Source organism: Nomascus leucogenys, chromosome 16, assembly GCF_006542625.1.
Source record: "Nomascus leucogenys isolate Asia chromosome 16, Asia_NLE_v1, whole genome shotgun sequence".
Taxonomy (NCBI): domain Eukaryota; kingdom Metazoa; phylum Chordata; class Mammalia; order Primates; family Hylobatidae; genus Nomascus; species Nomascus leucogenys.
The window spans coordinates 75,809,241-75,832,278 of record NC_044396.1 but is presented as its reverse complement, the minus strand read 5'-3'; the positions used below and the strand labels follow the sequence as shown (position 1 = coordinate 75,832,278).

Sequence of the window (23,038 nt, the reverse complement as noted above, 5' to 3'; positions counted from 1 at the left end):
AACATACCTTAACCAGGGATAAGTCAATCTCAAGGACATTTGCAAGCTGGAGATAAAATTAAAATTTATTTTTACATTCTTAGAATTAATAGCACATTACACAGTTGTAATATACCAATATAATCATAATCAGCAAAATTTTAAGTTAAGAATAATTAGAAGACTGAATAAATTTTGAATTCAGAACTTTCTTCTTTCCCTATCTCTAAGATCCTTATCGTACAAATCCAGGGAGTGACCATAACAATTTAAGATTCCTTACTCTTTAATTTTGTCTCATTTAAAATAAAATTCCTGGATAGATCAATATAGTCTGCAATACTTTAGTATAAAAAGTCATATAAAAAGTTAACCAAATTATAAACTTAAATTTTAATATACACTTATAAGAATTAACGTTAAGAATAATGACATTTAAGTGTAATAATGGTATGATCTCCCCATATGGAGATTTTAAAAACATATTACCATATTAAATAACTTTACTTACTTTACACAAACTTATAATCTTGAGATTATATTTTCATGAGACATTGTCAAACTTACCTCTGCAACATTTGTGTGCTCATCTATTGAAACAAATATCTTATAGAGCAGAGTTTCAAAATAATCACCTTGCACTCGATTCATTACAAAACCTTCAAGAGGTGGAACTAAAACAAACAGAAGAGATTTTTCTCAGTGATACAATTTTATAAAACAAGAAAGTATAATTTACACATCTAATTAAAAAAAGAAACCTCTAACTTAGGGACTGAATGCAGCTTTTGATTTATTTATCCACTCCACAGCAAGTTTTCTGAAACTCTACAACAATACCTACACAGACACGAAATCCACAGAGTTCATTTAATTCACCATGGAACTCTCAGAGTTACTGAGACAGGTAACTCAGAAATGCCGGATGACAGGGACTTGGCAGAAGGGCGAGGGAACAGGGGCTGCTTCAGAATGGGGGAGCCTGCAAAGGGTTTCTGATACATGTGTTTTTGATGCCTCATAGGCAGCAGGGGCCAAAGCTGAAAAGCAAATGACTGCAAGAGTTGCTATGCTATACGAAAACCAGGTGGATGCAAAGTATTGGCTCTGTCTCCCCATCATCCCTACTCCATCCTAAAAAGGGAAATTCATCTGCATGACCATCATGTTTACCAGGAGTCACTGGGCTAACTCGTTCTTTGGGGCTTTCTTTTCTGGTATCCTCCCCAGTGGGACTCAGTGGCAACAGGGTCAAGATCCCCTTTAGCACAGTGGGCAGCCCAAACATCACTCTCCACCTGAATGTTCATTCACACTCACTTCTATCTCTTTGATCCAAATATTCTAATCTGATTACCAAAGTGCTCTGCCCAGCCAATAAAAGGCAAGCTCTATGCTTTCCTTTGCCATTCTCCCCTGTGGGTACATTTACCTTGAAAATATCCTGAGAAGGAGGATTGCCTAGGCCATAGTAGCATTTGGGTATCCTTATGTCCCCTGGCCCTAATATCATCTAATTGTACCCGAAAATTTAAATTATTCCTAACAGTGAAAATTAAGACACAATTCAAATGGTCAAAATTAAGACACTGAAAAACTACAATGTACATACATCTGAGGATAGGTTATTCACTTTACAGATCTGGCTCATGTCATTTTCTAATTTAGTACTACCTGTATTTCTAGTCATCTAGGTACTTTTGATGATCAATGGTTTCTTTTTAGAAATATTTTAGAATTCCCATCTTTGACAACATTATTTCCCTACACTATCAGCTATGTAAATAATAATAGCATTTATTGAATGCTTACTAAGTGCTAGGCTATTACCAAGTACTTTATATATACATTTTCATTTAATCCTCCTAACTCCGTGAGTTGTACGGTAGTATAATTACCCCTATTTTAAAATGTATCTATTTATTTATTTATGTATTGAGACAGGGTCTGACTCTGTCACCTAGGCTGGAGTGCAGTGGGGGGATCGTGGCTTACTGCAGCTTCGATCTCCCAGGCTCAAGCAATCCTCTTGCCCCAGTCCCCCAAGTCCCTGCATGACTAATTCTTTTTATTTTTTTTTTTGTAGAGAAGGGGTCCCTTTATATTGCCCAGGCTGGTCTCGAACTCCAGGGCTCAAGCGATCCTCATGCCTTGGCTTCCCAAAGTACTGGGATTACAGGTGTGAGCCACTGTGCTTGGCCAGTTACCCCCTATTTTGAGAGATAAAGAAACCAAGGCACTATGAGAGTAGAAATTTTCCTAGGCCAAAATTTATATCTAAGCAAAAAGAGTAAGGTGACCCTACATGAAGAAATTTGAAACAGTGCTAGCATTTGTCCAAATGCTATTGGTTATTCAAAGAGAAGAAAAATAAGTTGAACCCTTATTCCACATCAAATATGAAAATAAGTTCCAAACAAACTGCAAATTTAAATACATACAACAAAAGTTCTCAAGAATTTTCAGACTATTTCTATATTCTACAGGTATTCCATTCAAGCATAACAGAAATCAGGAAGCTATAAAAGACACACAAAATCAGTTAGAAAATTTGATGAATAATGGAATAAATTTATTTAATAGCAGAGCCTTTCACGATTACTCCCTTAAAAGTATTTCTGATCTCCATTTACATTTATATCACCAACCATAGTGCTTGTTTTGTTGTTGAAATGTATCTGAAATGCCTCTTTTGAAATCACCTTCAGGTATTATTTGTACTGAATTTGATGCTTCCACGTTGTCAAACTGCTTTTATGTGTTTATTCTCATTTGGGGAACAGCCAAAGAGGTAACATGGTGACAAGGGTAAGTTCAGCAATTATCATCCCATGGGTCTGTCTGTACCACCAAATACCAGCAGCTACTAAGTGAAGTATGATAGAACACATCACTGTAATGGGGCAGCCATCCATCTGGCCTTTCTCTGACTGCTTTTTTCAAATGAATTTAGTTTAGCCATAAATAATATTAAAAGTTACTCCAATGTGAGTCAATGTTCAAACTGACAGTCAAACTGGACTGAAATGAACTAGTCAAAAACTAATCTTTTTATTAATAGGTGGATCTCAAAGGAATCAACGTCAGCTTATCTGATGACAGTGGGCACTAGAGTAATACTTTCATATTTTCCAACTGTGACAGGAAACCACGGCCACCTCTGTCTTCAGAAATCATTTCCTTGTCAAAATCTTTCTCATTTTAAAACTAGTGTTTTGTTACAGCATCAACTATACAAACCCAAATTAGTATTTCCTGTACTTTTTAAGGTATCTTTCCAAGCTTAAAATAAGATGCAGGCCAGGCACGGTGGCTCATGCCTGTAATCCCAGCACTTTGGGAGGCCGAGGCGGGCAGATCGCTTGAGGTCAGGAGTTCAAGACTGGCCTGGCCAAAATGGTGAAACCCTGTCTCTATGGGTTTTACCTGTAGAGTAAATTAACCAGGCGTGGTGGTGGGTGCCTATAATCTCAGCTATTCAGGAGACTGAGGCAGGAGAATCGCTTGAACCCAGGAGGCAGAGGTTGCAGTGTGCCACAATCATGCCACTGCACTCCAGCCTGGGCGACTGAGCTAGACTCCGTCTCAAAAAAAAAAAAAAAAAAGAATTCACATATGCACAAGGTTTAAAATGTGTTATTAAAGAATCACAAACATATGCCAACCCAAAGGTCTGGACACACTAGAGCATGATATCTTGTCAAGATTCAACACTGATATAAAGAAGTATTTCTGTAGTAAGCCCTATCACCACTAATTTGTTAATATTAGGGTCATTCTCTGAAATTTTTTGACACTTTATATTTGATTACACAAATATTCAATATCTAAGTATAATAAAACACAAGAACAATAGTTAAAAGATATGCCACAAGACATACTTGTAACATATAACCTGAACATAGTAAGTGCTTCTATAAATTGGTAAGAAATCTAACCTATAGAAAAAAAAAGCATCACTCTGTATTCAAGGATATTGAACATATCAGTATTGTAGTGGCAAAAAAACTGGAAATAATCTAAATTACCAGAAATACAAAATGGTTTAATAAATTGATACAACCATAAAGTGTATGACAAATATACAAGGCTCTTAACATTGGTTTAACTCGGAGAAGTAGGTAAAGGAAGAAGGGAAAATGAAATAGACAAAAAGACTAGAGTAACATAAAAAAATGCACTAGTATGTTAAGTGAAAATGAGAACATACAATTCTATGAGATTACTGAACACATGTAAAAACAGCTACACACTGAACAAGGATTAAAAGGTAACAAAAATTTATAAAAATATTGATTTGATTTGGGATTGTTAGAAATTTACCTTGGGTTTCTATTACTTTAGTATAGTGTGTACACCAAATACAAAAATGAGAAAAAAGAATTTAAGTAAAACCAACGTACTATGTTAAAATGTAATAAAGAAGAAATATTTTTCTTGAAATACCCTAACATCTAAGATCCTAGAACGGATGATATGCAGTGCTTAGCACCTGATATCCATTCAAAAAACAGTGAAAAATGTTAGCACTGACTTACCTGCTATACAACTGTCATCAGATATTGGTACATCCAGATAAATAAATCCTTTGTTATACAAACCTAAAGAAACAAAAGTACCTTGTTTTAGATGGAACACTACACAACAGTGATTTTTAAAAAAAAACTAATTCCTGGCTTTCTGTAAAGATTCTTACAAATGAATGCTATGTGACGAAAGAAAAAGTAAAATAGAAGAGAAAAAGAATTAAAGTTTTTAAATCTTGGTTTCCTGCATATGCTCAGAAGTACAAAATTTTTCTTATCATTCAGTTGCATAAATTTCTAGTGTATGTGACTAATTATAGCCACACTGGAAAACAAAAGACTAAGGTCACATTTCAAACAATAATATGCCTTAGAAACTAGTACTATTTGTACCTACTTGATAAATAATTGCTAGTAATTATTGATGGTTTAAAATAAGTTTTTATGTTGACAAAAGACCATTTCTACTAACCACTTACTATGTACTACATTGTAATCTAGTGATCCAGAGAGTTGAGGGCCTGAATCGATGATCTTATCAACAGCGCATTTCTCAGACAAAGTGCATATCTAAGAAAAGCAAAATATCTTTAATTAAGTTCTGTCCAAATTAACTAATTCACAAGTCTCCTGATATTTATTTATGCTGAAACCAGTGATTACATGTCATTAGCTCAATGAACTACATATTTATCACTCTATAATTCAAACAAAAAACTGTGCACATAGCCATCAATTAAGGTGCCAAAATATGCAACATACCAACAGAATGTAGAGAACAAACTTACTGTAAGTACCAACATTTGCTGTTTAGTAGTATTTGTTCCTTGTCACTGAATTGGAATTAGATCCATCTGCCAATTTGGAATCTCTCTAGCCAGAAGTTTAGTCAAACTCCACACGAATATTGTCAGTAACAGGAAAGTTCACTAGCTTATTATGATACAGTTTAAGAGCTCCATTAGGAGGTACTTTAGACTGAAGTGAAATTTCTAAGCCTTCCACTCATTGGATTTAGTACGTACTCTGGAGAAAATTAAATGCAGACTAAAAAGAAGCCCACATACTCATTTACGTTGCTTCAGCTACCCATAATTACAATCTGGTCTCTAGGTGCCCTCATTACTCCACCCCTTTCCTCTAAATCAAATCCCTTCTAACATGTGGTCTAACCACTGGGAATATCAACTCTCTTGATCTTGACACTATCGCCCCATAAAAGCACCTATCACTTCAGTACAACAGTTCTTTGCAGTGATTAAGAGTACAAGTTCCATGGCGAACTGCCAAAAAATCCTGGACCTTTACTACCACTAAGACTTGAGCTGTTACTTAATTGTTCTGTACTCACTTTCCTCATCTGTGAAATGGGGGTGCAAATAATACATACCTCTGGGGCTGTTATGAGAATTAGGTAAGACAATATAAAAAGCACTTCCAACAGAGCCTGGCACATCTAGCACACAGCAGGTATTCAAAAGTGTTAGCCAATATTATTGTTGTTGGTAGCTATGGCATCATATGTTACTTTACATGAAGCTTCTATCTAATTAACATCCCCAGATAACTGTACTTGAACCAAGTCAAGTCTCCCTCACCATTAGAGTATCTCAAAAATTCACCAATATTCTAGTCTACTAAGATCATTTTAAATTTTAAATTTGTTTCCTTTTCTTCAGGAAAACAAAATAATGTTACTTTTAAAAAAATTATAAGCCATAATTAAAAATTGTAAAATAAACTAAAAAATAAAAATTCTATGTTTAACTTTTAAAGATTTCTACCTTGATGTCATCTTCTGTGATATATCCAGCCTGCACCACCCACCACGCCTCTATGGCAATTTCCACTGGCTTTATTGGTAGAAGATCACGGGCTGTTTTCCTTCTGAAGAATTTCTGCAATGGTACAAACACTCGAGAATTTGCAGTCTAAAATTATCACTTTCTTCTTTCATCAATCACATCATAAGATTGTTTCTAATGGACTAAATAAGTATCTTCTTAAAACCTTCATGTTTTAAAATCTTAACAATTCTAGATATTAACATATTGTATGAAGAAAGTCATTCTTAAATTGTTTCAAAATAAACTGTTTCAAAACACTAATTGTTAAATCCAGATTTACTTTCAGAAACTCAAGTGAAACCCAAGCAGTGAAAAATGCATTTGAAAATGCAAACACTTATTTCACCCATTAAGTGAACTCTACAAGTAGAATGAGCAAATAAAAAGACTAAGAGAACAAAAATAATTTTTAAAAATAAATGTTTTATGCATTAAAAAATTTAAATACTCATTTAAGCTATAACCTAGAGAATACTGAGGAGTTCTTTTTGTATTGTTCCTGTGTTAAGTACATTTTATTTGGTCAAAGACATACAATTCATTATTTCTACCACTTAAAAAAACTAATCAAACTGTGTGATGAGGCCAAAACAATGAAAAAGAAAGTACTAACTTACTTTTGATGATCTACACTGATTCATAAGATCAATATACTGGTTTCTTCCTATGCCAAGAAGCCTTAGACCTAAAATAAAAGAGTCTTTCCTTTAAAAACATTTAATATATCTTGAAATCTCAATACGCTCACAAGTGATCGTAGGAAAAACCCAAGCTTGTTTTAATCTTTCAATTACTAATCAAATATCAATATCAAATTAAAAGGATGTCTTCAACCAAAATATAAAAGAAAGCTAAACTTTGGGAGAGATGAATTCAAGAAGACTTCTAACAAATAAAAACATTTTAAAAAAGCAGAAGTCCTGCCAATTTTAGGAAGTCAAAATGTAATTCTCAGCGAAAGCTTCTTAAACAGAATTATGACACATTCAAAATATACACTTTGCCAAAGTAAGCATAATAAAACAGCAGCAAGTTAAGTTACTAAAAACTGTATGTCACCCTGCAAAAATACTGTGCACAAGTTTTCCTCCCACATTCAATACACACACAGCCCAAGTATCAGAAGCAACTTCATTTTCTGGAAATATATAGATTAGTCCTGTTTTTCTGATTCTACCACTCTCAAATATTCCTCTCTTAGACATTTAGAGTACATCTTACACATGCGTCTGATATCATCTGATAAAATTCCCACTAATAATGTTGCTTACTGTTCTCATTTTTCACATATTTCAGGTTAAAAACACACATTACAATATTAACAGATGACAGGATGCACAGACACAACCTAAACATTACCTTCTTCAGCACAATTAAATACTTACAGTCAGCAGCAGTAAAATTGGGCAATGAATCGTAACTTTTCTCACTGTTCATAATATCCTTTTAAAAAGAAAAAAATTTTAAATTTGAAATCTAAAATATCCTTAAATAAAAATGTGTATAAATACAGTATTATTACAGCCAATAACAATGATTATTACAGGAAGCAGTAAGATCATAGTTTGGCTACCTAGAGCACACATGCCACCCTACGGCACTTCCCACACATTCCCCAACCTAGTAATTAAAGGGGCAGACTTTCAGGTCTGGGTTTCTTAATAAGGCTCTCTACGAATCCCAGACAGCTGCCCCATAACCTCTGCCCTGTGGAAGCTATGTAAGTAATGGCTCTATTAGAGCTCAGGGTTCCAGCCTCTCCACATTTCATACCTGATCTTAGATCCCCACCATGACAGAAAGCCAAATAACGTGCCACAGCTCCATCAACATGCACTACCAATAAAGACTATAACCACTTAGTGGCCTTTGATCCCACAAGTCCCCATCTATAGAAGAGTTAAACTTCGTATCCAGCTTTTTCCACCCCAATCGGTTTCTCCAATAACAAACCCACTGCTTCCTGTGGTGATAAGGCCCATTTTCTACCGAGGAACTATACCCAATGATATAAGAACAGAAACCAGAGTGCAGCAACCATGTGGATGTAAGTGAAATGAAAGCTGGTAAATGAAACAAAAACTCCGCCTATTTTAGCTCCCAAATTTGTGGACTACACTAGAAAAATAGAGACAGCAGTAACTATTCTACTTCCTGATTAGCTGCCACCTTCATTATGCTACCCCAGTTCTTCACTGTGCTACCTGGGCTATCGGGCCTCTCGCTTTCCTCTAGTATTTCCTCCAAAAGAGGAACACAGGACGCATGGGACTGCAGAAGTGCCCATGAAGGAGGGGCTTCTGGAGATAAGCGAAGGGAGCAAACAGCAAAGGGACACATCGTAAGTGGGGCTAAACCTCAGGTTACCACAGGTTCCCAACTCCTTTAGTTCTAGGCTCCTCTCTGCTCTTCAAGTGGCTAGTGAGCCCCAAACAGGAGTACTCAAACATAATTAAGGACAAATGAATGCTAAATAAATACTGCCATTCTTTCATAAAGCTCACTTGAAAATAGTATATAACTAGTATCAAAGTTACCCAATACAAGCCTAAAAGCTGTCTTTGGAAAAAGGCTAACAACTAAAAGTTAATAATTATAGAAAGAGATTAACAGCCAAGACTACTAACACATTTCTCTTTTCTGGCACCTGTATTATATAATGTTGGGTCTATGTCATCATTCATTCTTTAGTTAGTGAATAGTTAAATACATTAATTTTCTTTTCTTCTTTTTCTTTTTTTTTGAGACAGAGTCTCGCTGTGTCGCCCAGGCTGGAGTAGAGTGGCGCTATCTCAGCTCACTACAACCTCCACCTCCCAGCAAGCGATTTTCCCACCTCAGCCTCCTGAGTAGCTGGGATTACAGATGCACACCACCACAGCTGGCTAATTTTTGTACTTTTAGCAGAGACGGGGTTTCACCATATTGGCCAGGATGGTCTTGATCTCCTAACCTCGTGATCCACCCACCTTGGCCTCCCAAAGTGCTGGGATTACAGGTGTGAACCACTGCTCCCAGCCTAAATACCTTAGTTTTCTCAGAACATAATGTTCAATTCTGTCACCCACATTTTCAACCTTAATCATGTTTTAAAAAGCAATAAATTTTACACAGACTCTGCTAACATAAACGACTGATCATTGCTACAACAGCACAAAGGGTCAAAAGCACCTTCAAGAACCAGAAGAGAAACAGACACCTTCCCAATGTAAAAACATCAATAAGGCTAAGTACTTGTACAGTATGGCTCAAACAGTTAACTTGCCACCAATAGTCCTTTTTACACTATGAGTTCTGAAAGACTGTCCACCGTAGATGACAGCTGAAGAGCTGGTGAACATCTGCAAGAAGTCCCAGACATGTAGTCCCATCCCATTCCCAATGGCTCACCCACACTGTAAACTCACCTCCATAATCCCAGTATAATATGAAAATGGTGTTATCCTCAAGCCCTTCACCATAATATCCGATAGATGGTAAGGGTACAGCATGAGATGATCTCGGCTGTACTTTAGCAGTTCCTCATAGTATCTGCGTTCATCTTTCTTGACATGTTTAACTGCACAAAAGAGGGAAATTGTCCAGTTTTTTTCAGGTTTCTTATAGTTATATGTTAACTATAAACACTTTACAAACCAACAGTAATTTAAAAGAAAAGTATGTAAATTACAGGAGAACAAATAAAATATTCTAAGTTGGAACAAAGAAATAATTATATCACATGAAATAGATTTTAGAGTACAGAAGTAAAATGTCTAACAGGACAGATTAGTAGAGAACAATTCTTGCCAAATGAGAAAACAAGCATGGAACTACCAGCACGCCCCCCAAAAAGGTACAAAACAGAGGTTTATTGAATTGTATTCTACTACTTTACAAGAGAGCCAAACTGAATGCTCATTTTCAATGAAGTCAAGTCTATTTTTAAAAATTATTTGCTGTTTTTTTAGTTTTTAAATGTAAAAAGCCCTCTGACTTTCATGGAAAATGTTCATGAAGAAAAACAATGTCAGAAATATTATGCTTAAAATACGAGTAACAAACAAGAGCGAAAGACTACCAGGGCAACAGAATAGACTAACCAAAATAATCTGATAAATAAACAAATTTTTTTTAGAAAGAAGAAAAAAAATCATGGAATGAACTATGTTTAAAATGTGTCCCAATTATTATAGAAAGTTTTTCATATTATTTGGAAAATTTATGGAGACAACTCAAAGTCAAAAATTACTAAGAACTAATATACTTTTTCTTTTATGGCATATTTTCTTACCTCAGGCAAAAAGAGGACATTTGAATTAAGATTATTTTATAGATAAAATGAGTCTATAAACAGTACTTTAAAAATAATTTTTATCAGAATTAGAATGAAAAATCTACTTGCTAATACAAATTGTTGTTAGGTGGAATGGATCAGTGTAGGGTTTCTTAAAGTCTGTACATGGAATAATTTCAGTACTACGAAATATGTATTGAAAAGAAAGATTTACGACTGTGAAAGAGTAATGGTCAGTTCCACCCCAATATAAACATGCCTCTACTTACCTAAGTTATTTCTATATCGTAACTGATTGCGGATACTGTACAGGACAACCTGCTTTTCATATTCTCTCTGTGAATTTCCAAGACTCTAGGAGAAATTTCAAAAAGATTTTAAACAACTTCCAAACTGAACAATAGTACTATTTTTTCCCATAACACTTTAAAACCACGACCCCCATTTTTATCCTGGCATCTCTAATTTGCAGAATTAAATAAAAAATATTTTCTTAAATGTTATTATACTAACTTTCCTGCTACAGTATTCAGAGCAAAAATTCAATGTATTTTCAGTCTGCCTTTCTAAAAGAGTTTACTAAAATTATCCAAAGTATTTAATATCAAATAAAAACCAGTAGGTGAGTGTAACTTCACGTTAGTTAACAAAGAACTAAGTTCTGTTATAAAGATTTCCTTCCTGACTGCTATATTAAGTGGCTGGATAGATGGTTTCCTGCCCCTACATTTATTTAAATTTAAGAATGGCAACTAAGGACAGATACATCCCTCTTTGATAATTGTAGCTGAGGGTTATAATTATTAAAGATTACGATTTCTGGAAAATTTACATTTAAATGTACATAAGATTGTTTCTTAAAAATGCAATCTCCTCTGGCCTCATTAGAAAGCATTTAGACAATTTTAGAATTCTGATCCATTTTTAATAAGCCAAAGTCTTTCTAGTTATGCACTTAGTGTTTTGTTGCAGTGTTCCTGAAAGCAAACAACATTTGCCTGATTATAGTTAACATTATATTCACTGTGAGACCATAAACTTAATTTAATATATGACTGCTATCCCCCTTCTAATTTCTAGGTATGGTCTTTCCAACACGCTATAAAGTGAAATTAGACATCTTAGGAAAGTAATGACAGAAAAGATCAGATGATTTAGTTCATTGTATTTCTTACTCATAGACAAGCCAAAACCAAAGATCCCTACATCTTTCACTTAAGGCAATCTTCACAATAAGACAGATGAAACTCACATCTAAGTAAACTGACCCATAACTGGACCTACCATTGGTAGGTAATATTTTAAGAAAATGTTATTATTTTCTTAATATTTTAAGAAAATGTTATTATTTTCTTAATATTTTAAGAAATTGTATTACCTACCATTGGTAGGTAATATTTTAAGAAAAATGGAACGTGATGTGTCCCATTTTAACTGTACAATTATGTGCGGTTGGCCCTTGGACAACATGGGTTTGAACTGCATAGGTCCACTTACACTGGGATTTTCTTCCTCCTCTGCCACCCTGAACAGCAAGACCAATACTTCCTGTATTTCCTCCTCCTCCTCAGCCTACTTGATGTGAAGAGAAGGATGAAGACCTCTGTGATGAGCCATCTCCACTTAATGACTAGAAAATATTATGATTTTCGTAATAGCATTTTCTTTTCTCTAGCTTGTTTTATTGTAATACAGCATATATTAACAACATATATAACATACAAAATATGTGTTCACCAACTGTGTTATGGCCGAGGCTTCCAGTCAACAGTTATAGGGTATTAGTAGTTAACTTCTGGGGAAGTCAAAAGTTATATATGGATTTTCAACTGCACAGGGGTGCAACACCCCTAAACCCATGTTGTTCAAGGGTGAGCTTTCTTCCTGCATTTAGCTTAGTTTACACAGGCTAAGCCAGAACCCACGGTAGAACCAGAATGTATGTGCTTATCTTATTTTCATCTGTCTTAACATTATAAGGGGTTAAGAGTAGATCTCATTGTAGAGAAACTACTCTACCATCCTCTTTGTAGCATCAATGCCAGGGTCGTTGTACTGACAATATTTAGAGGATTCAAAATAGCACACTTTTAAAGGTTTTCTCTGTCTCTACTGCTAAATAAAAGTCTCTCTCTCAGGGAACACAAATACACACACATGCATACTCACACAAGCACACAATTTTGCTAAAATCTAACTTAAGGTTTTCTCTGTCTCTACTGCTAAATAAAAGTCTCTCTCAGGGAACACAAATACACACACATGCATACACAAGCACACAATTTTGCTAAAATCTAACTTGAGGTTTTGCTCTTCTGTTTCAAAATAAGTCTCTTAATACACTACCTATCAAATTTGTAAGCTTTGGCTCTCGGCATTAAGTAATAACTGGTCCTGAACCTATCAATCAATACACGAGTGAACACAAATTTCTAAAACCCACATTAAAAGTTGGCTTTATTCTTCACTAGCCAAGTATGTAATATAAATTGCTTTATTCTGAGATTCTTGGGCTCCCTGGGCTCCCCTCCTACTCCTATCCCACATCTCCCACCATTCAAATTTTAAAACACTGTTGCCACTAGAGAAGGTAACTTTTTAAAAAGGAGAAAAAAAAAAGTCATTTTACCCCAAGACAACTCTAGCCCTGCAGAAACACTGACCAGGTCTGACAAATGAAGTTGGGCTGCATATAAAAGGAACTACATCAGATGAAAGGGCGATTTAAGAACAAGACACTAGCTATAAAGCACCCATCACAGATTATGCTAAAAGCACAAAGATTTTCTGAAATCTTTGCTCCTACAGACTCCAATCCCAGCATATACATCCCCAAGTACACCCCCGTGCCCCATCAAAAAATTTTTAAAATTGACCCTTCTTGGATGATACAGAAGCTTATCATAAGATTTCCCTTAAAATCAAAGGACTATTTATTTTGAATAAAGAATACAAGATATTGGTAAACTACAGAAAAATCCTGAAATAATGGCCCCATCCACAATTTTTAATATATTTTTTAAAGTCTATCATGACCCATACCACATTTTTAAAATGTCCTCTCATCCACATAAAAATGAATTAGCTTAAAATACATTTTTAAAAAATCTAAATCACTTGCCCCCAGCTTACAGAACTGGAAAATGAGTCATTTTCAAGGTAAACCCATCAAAACTTACTGGAAACGACATCGAAGTATCTAAAAATCTATAGTGCCAAAAGACAAATTCTTTCCATAGAAGGAATATTCCCCAAGTTTAAACTGACTGAGCTTTAGGTGCTCAGCTACAAATACTTACTAAAAGCCAAGTATGTGAGAGGTGCTCAAGGGACAAAAGCAAAGCCAGTATTGTAACCAGAAAATGCACCATAGTGGGGTAAGCTCTATGATGGGTGAGGAATACAGTGCAATGGTAAGATAGCCTGGGGGCAACCACCACAGATTTAGGAGGTCAGGGAAACCTCCCAGGAGCAGTATCACAGTGAGAATCAAAATAAGCTATTAATACAAGCAATATAAAGGAGACAAGCAGTAATAAGGTTGGGTTTGCATTTCAGAATCCTCACCCCCAGAGTAGCATGAAGAATGCAGGAGAAAGTCCCATTCTAAGAGCAAGAGACCAGAGAGAAGGCTGACATAGTAATCTCAGATGGAGCTCAGCCTAGGGAAACAGTGATTAGGCTAGAGAAGGTACTTGGAAGTAAACTTGTACAGACGGGTTTTGCAACATCTACAAATGGCCAACCTCATCCTAAGCTAAAACAGCCACTGTTTCAAGTGATCTTAAAAACAAAAACATACTGAATTTCACATTTAGACCTAATTTTAACTGTCCCGTGATTATTTTTAAATAGTCATGACTACGTTTTAGAAACTCTTTGGCCAATACTAATTAAAGTCAAATATTCATGTTGGATATAATCTCATCACTCATCTTTCTTCCAGTATGCTACTTTTATTCTGATGAAAAGAGTACAGAAAAAATAGAAACAAAGAATTGTTTGTTCTTCTTGTGTCTTTGGATTTGCCACAAAACCCTAAAGTACAAAAGTGTCCCTTAAAGCCTTTATTCAAGATTAACAAAAGAAATTTATTCCTTCAGGTTTAGAGCTTTGTTCTCCCAGTTCAAGATAAATGCCACACGGGCAGCCACTGACACCCAAGAATTCAAGTTCTTTAAATTTATCTTTCTCGGTTTTTGCTATATTAAAGTGAAAGCATTTTCTTGGCCACATGATGCATGACCAGAACCTTAAGATTCACTTCCTGGCACTAAATCCCCAAGGGAGGAAGGGAGCAAAGTAAACTAAACTACAATAATCATACTGGCTGGGCACTGTGGCTTACACCTGTAATTCCAGCACTTTGGAAGGCCGAGGCAGGCGGATCATGAGGTCAAGATATCGAGACCAGCCTGGCCAACATGGTGAAACCCCGTCTCCACTAAAAATACAAAAATTAGCTGGGCGTGGTGGCGCGCACCTGTAGTATCAGCTACTCGGGAGGCTGAGGCAGGAGAATCGCTTGAACCCAAGAAGCAGAGTTTGCAGTGAGCGGAGATCACACCACTGCACTCCAGCCTGGGCAACAGAAGGAGCCTCTGTCTCAAAAAAATGAAAATAAAAATAAAATAAAATAAATAAATAATCCTTATATACCATCACTGCCACCATTCCAAACTTCCCAAAAATGCCACTGCCAAGCGCCAACAGAAAACTGAATTTCACTCTCGACCAAGTATAATGGGAGGAAGTGAAGGTCAATCTATGACCAGAGCAGCAGTGCCTTATCTGTAGCCCATATCACTACTTTCGTAAGACTTAAAACCATCTGCTATGTTACGTATTTATTCATTTATTTGTTTACGTCTATCTTTCTTTAGTAAAATGTAAGCTCCATGAAGGCAGTCTTTGTCCTGTTGACTGTTGCAAATTACCTGCACCTAGAGCAACGTACAGCACCTAGCAGGTGGTCAAAAAATATCTATTAAACAACTGAGTAAAACAGACTAAAAAAATCGAGCATTAACTTTCAAAAACCTCATGTCACTCTTGTTGAAACATCTCTGATAAACCCATCTTGTCTGGAGGATAAAGTCCAACAAAACAAAGCACACAAGCACCTTTAAAATCTGGCCCTGGCCACTTTTCCAGGCTCATCTGCTACCAGCCCCGCGCACTCAAAAAACTTCAACTCCAAACATGTCAATCCAAACTCTAGTGATACAGTCACTTGCTCCTCATGAGACATGCTCTTTCACTCATCCAAGCTTTGTAAAATGACTTTCCTTCCCCCTTGTAAAATTCTTTATTCCCTCTTATTTAACTCTTATTCGTCCTCCAAGGCCCAATTTAAGTGCCTGCCTTACAAATCCTTCCAACTCTCCCAGGTTAATTTCTACCTCCCTTTGCTCTCACATATACTACAATGGAGGTGTGTATAAGCTGCTATCATCCTGTATTGTATTCGTTTCCCATCCCTTTCCCACCCCTTTCCCACCATCCTGAAATTCTGGAGGTCAAGGACCGTGTTTAAAATCGCTATCGCAGGTGCCTGGCTGAATGTAAGCTGCGGGCAAAGGCGCCAGTCGAGTCCTGTGGACACCATGCCATCCCATTTAGCAAGCGCCCCGTCCTGCCCCTGTGGCCCCACAGCCGTCCGCTCCTCGCCCTGAGCTGAGGGTCTGTCTCCCCAAGACCACGGAGGGGTAAAGGAAGGGAGTCAGCCGGGAGCAGCCCGCTCGGGCCCCGCGAGCGAGGCAAGCAGGTGACCGCTGGGTGGGCCGAACCCGTCAGGGGCCCGGTCTCAGGTTCCGGCCATACCTGTCTCACGTTGGCCGGCAACTTGTTCCAGGGGTAGTTATGCCGGATGTGGAACTCCACGTCTATGTTCATGATGCCGCGGCCAGGGCCGGCGGCGGGGGCCGCGACAGCGACCCACACTACGCCTCCCGCCTGCCCACCCGCAGCCTGTCAGCGGAGCGCCGCGGGAGGCACCGCGCCTCACACTCCAGAAGGCCCAGGCTGCCCCATGGCCTAGGTTCCCGACAGTTCAGCGCGGCCCGGGCCAACCGAGTACAAGAGCAGCAGCGATGGGAGGCTGGGTCGCCTAAACAGCTCCAAGTTTCTTCCTAGTTTCTGCCCGCCGGAAATGGCTCCAGGCACACGTCACTTCCGCCCGCTGGCGCGCGGCCGGAGGGGCGGGGCACGGACTGGACTCTAGCCACGCCCCCTACAGGCTGCGGGGCGGGGCGACGGTGAGGTAGCCGGCACCGCCCGCGCGCTTCGTCTCCCCGTTTCAGCCTCTGAATGAACGGCGATAGTCGCTTGGGTCTGCGTTGCCTTTGCCGATGACCCAGTTTACTCAAATTGTAAAGCCGGAGGCATTGGGGTCGGTTTTCAGAGAAAAGCGACCTGGGAAGCGGGCCGGCAGTGGCTGGCTTTACATTGGAGTGTGGTGCGCTCGCGGGGGTTCTCCACAGGCCAGCCACGAACCCGGGCTATTGAGACGGGGCGCGGGGGCGGGGGGTGGACGGGTCCAGGGCCCTGGGGAAAGAAAGAATCTCTAAGTCAGATCTTGCACCGGGTTGAGCGAGAAGCATGGGCAGTGGGAGAGCAAAGGTCTGGTAAGCCCTCTTCCCTTCCGCGGTGTGCTGCACGCCATTGGGCTCCACTTCCCAAGAAGATCCAAATTCTTACAATGCAGGGATTCAGGGAGCTGAAATTTTAAACAGTGGGGCTGACAGGTCGAGGCAGCCTACAGGGCTGACAGAGAACAGACCCTTGCTAACTTTGTCATGCAGCCTGTCGGTTTCTGCTTTCTTCTGCTCCACACAAATGCCTCCAGAGTCACTTCTTAAAAGCAAAAATCCAGCGTGTTTTAATTTCAGATTGAGTGATAAGATCTTTGGGAATAATTTCTTCCAGAAGTTGTTACACTGCCTTAGCAAACCCATGGCCATTATTCCTGGCAACAACCAGAGACAAGTTCAGTGTTATTGCAACTGTTTTTCAGTTTTTAACAATTTTAAGGTTTTAAATAACAATTTAACAGGTTTTAAATAATGTTTAAAATATTTAATAATGTTTAAATAATGTTTAAAATATTTAATAATGTTTAAATAATGTTTTATTATACACTGGGAGATGTATACTTAGAACTTTTTATAAGATACCTAGCTCACACCTCAACAGCTGGCAAGTCTGATGCTTAGCAGAAACCCCATTATATCTGATGAAACAAAGGTGACAAATACACACTGCCGTTGCTTAGATGTTTTGGTCTCCTATTATCCAACTATAATAGCCCAAAGATAAGTGCTTTGAATCTTATGTTTATAGATCCTCCTCAGCATAGCTAAGGTTAACTGAACTCTAACCGTAAGACATTTATTCAACAAATATTGATAACCTGCCCGCCATGTATTAAGGCCTTGACTTGGCAATAGATTGTTATTCCTCACAACCCTGATATTCCTACAACAGTAACCACTTACTATCCCAGTTTGATAGAGGAGGAGACTGAGGCTTGGCAGGGCTTCATGACTTGCTCGCAAGATCACACAGGTAGCACTGACAGAGCCGAACTGGAGCCCAAGGCTATCCTCACTCCAGAGCCATCCTTTCAGTTCCCCAACTCAGGCTCTCACTCACTGAACTCTTCTACCTCCTGTTCCAATTTAGACAATGTTCATTCAAAGTCAACGACATTAACATCCTCTAAAATAATACTTTGCAGTTCTAAGTGTGGAAGAACCCATATTCTTCCAAAGTCTAACTTAAGTCTAATGCAATATAAGTAACAATGAAAATTAAAGTCAACTTAGTTTAAAAAAATCCCTGTAAACTATTATTTTAGCTAATGATAGCAGTTCAGCAGGTGAATGCCTGATAAACTCACTATATTGAGTTTAGTGGACACATCAAAAACTATACAAGTGAACATGGGATAAGTAGAGGTCAACCTACACCTATTAAATTAATAAGGCAAACAGACCTTTGAAAATGCGACCCTGTGACTGACTAGAAAAGATTCTCACTCAGCAAGTAGTTGAGAAAAGCAGATACATGAAGGAGGAAATGGGAATGAGATAAAGCTATGTGGATGGGAAGAATTCAAATAACAAGCCCTTACGAGTAGGAACCAGTGATGGACTCTGGCTTAATACACAATCTTCTTAAAGTACTGATCTGCCTCATTTCCCACCAAGAACCAGTCTTTGGGAGGATAGCAGTTCAAAGACAGTAAATTAACCCACAGGGCTCCATGACCCCCTCTGCTGGGAAGTTCAGGAACAGTACTGCTTCCCCAAGCACCAGAAAGCTGGAAACAATAGCTCATTGGACTGACTCCACGTGTAACACTCATTACAGCACCTCACCTTTTCGTTTAGCAATATGTCCTTCCTTTATGTCTCTGACTGAGGCTCTTGCTAATTTTTACTTTACTAGACCTTTGGCTTTTCAAATTCCACAGAGGTCAGAAACTGCAGAGTGTTTAAGTCCCATCCCAGAAGCTGCCATTCGAATTAACACTGTGGGTTTAAAAAAAAAAAAAAGTGTTCAAAAGCACAAACAAGTGCAATGAAATTCAGTCTTATCTGGCTTTACCAGATCAGATTGAGGAAAACTGCCCAACTAGCTTAGGCAATTGGCCCTTTAGAAAGACTACAGAACTATTTCATTCCCAAAATTCGAACAGAAATAATGAGCAGAAACTACCTGAAAGTAGGGAGCCATCTAATGACCCCACTCATAGACTCAAGAATGTCATGCCCTGTGGTAGGAATAATAATAGTCCCCAAAGATGTTCACATCCTAATTCCTAGAACTTGTGAACTTGCCCCTTATATGGTAAAAGGGACTTTGCAGATGCAGTTAAGGATCATGACATGAGGAGATAATCCTGAATTATCCAAGTGGGTTCAAGATAATCATGAGGTCCTTATTAGAGGGAGGTAGGGGGTCAGAGTTAGAGAAGGTGATGTGACAACAGAAGCACAGATCAGAGTGATACAGGGCCACAGGCCAAGGAATGTGAACAGCTTCTAGGAACCGGAAGAAGAAATGGATTCTCCAAAAGGAGCACAGCCCTGCTGAGCCATTTTGAGCTTCTGATCTCCTGAAATGTAAGATAATAAATGTGTGTGATTTTAAGGCACCAAATTTGTAGTAATTTGTTACATCAGCAATAGGAAATTAATATACTCCCCAACAGTAAAATATTCCAACACCCGAATAGCTGATGCATCAAATGTTATAATTAAAGTCATTGTGATTAAATGCCCTTAGGAAGAATAATTCCTTTTAAGCCGTATTATTTTTTAAGTATACATGAGCTGTCACATCCTTTTCTGAGAGCAAGTTTGAAAGAGATAGAGCTTAGGGATGAAATGAGGCTAGGGAAGCACCTGTAGGGGAGGAAATGGTGTCCAGAAAAAAGAGAGGAAAGGAAGTCACTGTAATATTTTTCTGTTTCACAATTTTGCCTGAGTCCGACCTTAGTCGTGGGTTTCCATACCATATATGTTTTGCTGTGTTCCGTGAACCATTTTATCTCCATGCCAGACACCTTAGCCTCGCTTGTTCCCACCTCCCAGTTTTTACCCTTCTAATCCCCTCCACCTTGAATGCCTTTCCCCAGACCTTTGCACAGCAGGTTCCTTTGAGTCCACCCACTGTCACTTAGAGTGGCCTTCTCCAACTACCTTGTCCAACCTAGCCACTTCTCCCCCCAACCTCCCTCTAACCTCATTACCTTGTTCATGTCCTTCATTGCAAGGAATTACTGTCCAACATTATCCTGTTTGGCTCCTTACTTGTTGTCTGTCTCTGCATGGAAGGAAGGACTTTGTCTTTCTTGTTCATCAGTTTATATCTAGGACCTAGAATCATGCATCATATGTAATAAGTGCTCAGTAAATACCATTGATTGTACTGAATGCATGAACTAGTTATGTGATACCTGAGCTCTCAAGTGCTACTTCTCAGTTAAGCCTTTCCTGACCACCTTATTCAAAATCGTAACATATCTCCAACCCTCTGCATCCTCCTCCCCTGTGTTATTTTTCTCCATAAAGTGGAGATGGCACTTATTACCATCTAATATAGTCAGTAAATGACTTAATCTTTAAAATTCCCTCTCCCATCAGACAGGAAGCTTCCAAATGATAGAGGCTTTTGCCTGTTTTGTTTTCTGCTGTGTCCTCAGGCTTAGGTCAGCATATAGTAGGCACTCAGTAGTATTGAATGAACAATAAATGTTGCATAGGAGCACAATTTTCATAAAAGTCCAGATTTGGGGATTCTCTTGAAACTTTGGAAAGTCCTGCAGCATCGACCTCCTTCGTACCAGACAGTGAAGCCGAGAAGAGGCTGCCTCGCTTAGGACATAGGATTTCCCAGGGGCCATATTCCCCACTACTCCCTACTGCCTCCCTTTCATGGAAGCTGTCAGTTATGCTTTGTTTATTTTGGAGTGAAAAATAATTCTGTAGCCTTGTCTTTGTGGAAAGTGAAGAAAACTTTTTAGCTAGGCTGGAAAGTTTAGGTGGCCATTGTCTCTTGCCTCCCACACTTCAGAAAGACCAAGACATTTGCAATCCTCCTAAACATGCCCTTTGAATCTCTGCATATAGAATACCAGTTTCTGGAATGCTTATCCCTCCTTCTTTACCTGGAAAACTTTTCATCTGGACACTGAATGGAATTCTGAAGAATCAGGACGTGAGGACGCGGAGGTTGGAAGAGGCAAAACAACGCAGGGACATTTTTCTTTACACTAAAGAGTTTCTAGGACTTTCTTTTGCAATTGATGGAAAACAACTGAAAAACTACAAGCTTGTTTTAGAGAGTCAGAGAGATGCCCTGCCACAGAGCCTTTGAAAGATTAACATTCTATATCCATGTATACTATAGAGAACGTTATATTTCTGCAATTTGAAGTCAGTTTGTGTTTAGGACATTTGTGATCTGAGGTGGACATGAACATTCCACTATCAAGCCTCACCACCTCAATACAAACGCCAAACAATTGTAATAGTTAAGGTGACCACCAGGGGCTGATCTCACACAACAATTCTATATTTAAAACCTGCAAATTCCACTCTCCCATATCGAACTGTTGACTTTAACCCAAGCCATTCCGTCAGGCCTTAAAGTCCATGAAATTCGTTTTCTAATTTGTCTACAGTATCTAATAATACTTGTTGTACTTAGGCCCGCCCACTGGGAAGTGGTCCAATTGAGGTTTATACAATCTCAAGGTCACCATTTGTGCCCCTTCGTAGCTCAGGTAGACAGGATAAGTTGGTTAGCTACAAAGCATGATTTATACTTAATTGAAAATATTGTCACAGTATCCATGACAAGGAGTAAAATCACATTTTGAGTGAATGGGGAGGTATTCCTTATCGGTACTCAATTTTATTTTATTTTATTATTTATTTATTTTTGAGACAGAGTCTCACCCTGTAGCCCATGCTGGAGTGCAATGGCATGATCTCGGCTCACTGCAACCTCCGCCTCCCGGGTTCAAGTGATTCTCCTGCCTCAGCCTCCCACGTAGCTGGGATTACAGGCACCTGCCACCATGCCTGACAAATTTTTTGTATTTTTAGTAGAGACAGGGTTTCACCGTGTTGGCCAGGCTGGTCTCAAACTCCTGACCTTGTGATCCGCCCGCCTCAGCCTCCCAAAGTGCTGGAATTACAGGTGTCAGCCCCTGAGCCCGGCCGTCAATTTTATTTTTTAGAAAAGTTTGGACTAGCTGGAAAAACAAATAAAGAGACAAAAGGCATAAGATGATGAAGCCCAGTGGAAGTGAATGCCATCTGGAGGGTTCTCATTTTTTTTTTACATTTCTTCCTCAAATTAGTTAATGTAAGTATGTGGGTAATCTTGAAGGGATAAGATGCAGAATAAATAACTTGAATGCCAATTTTTTTAAAGGGTGGGGGTAGTACCAGGAGCATAAGAAGTGCCTGAAAAGTTGTTTAAACTACAAATGTCTAGATCTCACAGCAGATGAACTATGTCAGAGTTTCTGGGGTTAAAGTCTAGGTGCTGCATTTTTTTGGGGGAGGGGACTGCAGAAATTTATTAAAATTGGAAGACATTTCATTAATCTTTTCTGCCATGAGACTCCATCAGGCTGTCTGCAAAGACCACTGGGAGGCTGAGGTTCACTTGAGCTCAGGAGTTTGGGTGACAGAGCGAAACCTTTCCAAGGGATAAGCTGGGTGCTGCATTTTTTAAAAATATCCCCAGGTAATTCCAATGTACAACAAAAGTTGGCCACCATCTATCAGACCTCTTTGGGCCTCAGGTGCTCAATAAGCATTTGCTAAAATGAATTTGTAAAATAAGGAGACTGAACAAGGATAACTTCTAATGTCCAATCCTAACTCTAC

The 23,038-nt window shown here is 38.5% G+C and overlaps 1 protein-coding gene across 2 annotated transcripts in view; it reads right to left on the bottom strand.

Annotated features, from left to right (window-relative positions):
• Positions 1-16,786, bottom strand: part of FAM91A1 (family with sequence similarity 91 member A1) — a 46,584-nt gene extending 29,798 nt beyond the window's left edge. For both annotated transcript variants that reach the window (XM_003256183.2, XM_030795193.1), the window contains exons 1-10: positions 16,452-16,786; positions 10,898-10,982; positions 9,760-9,911; positions 7,738-7,795; positions 6,970-7,037; positions 6,290-6,403; positions 4,985-5,075; positions 4,518-4,580; positions 547-653; positions 8-46 (exon numbers count right to left, since the gene is read on the bottom strand). In XM_003256183.2, the coding sequence (XP_003256231.2) occupies positions 8-46; positions 547-653; positions 4,518-4,580; positions 4,985-5,075; positions 6,290-6,403; positions 6,970-7,037; positions 7,738-7,795; positions 9,760-9,911; positions 10,898-10,982; positions 16,452-16,523 (849 nt within the window). In that variant the 5' untranslated portion in view covers positions 16,524-16,786. The remainder of the gene's footprint in view (positions 1-7; positions 47-546; positions 654-4,517; positions 4,581-4,984; positions 5,076-6,289; positions 6,404-6,969; positions 7,038-7,737; positions 7,796-9,759; positions 9,912-10,897; positions 10,983-16,451) is intronic.
• Between the last annotated feature and the right edge of the window lie 6,252 nt (positions 16,787-23,038).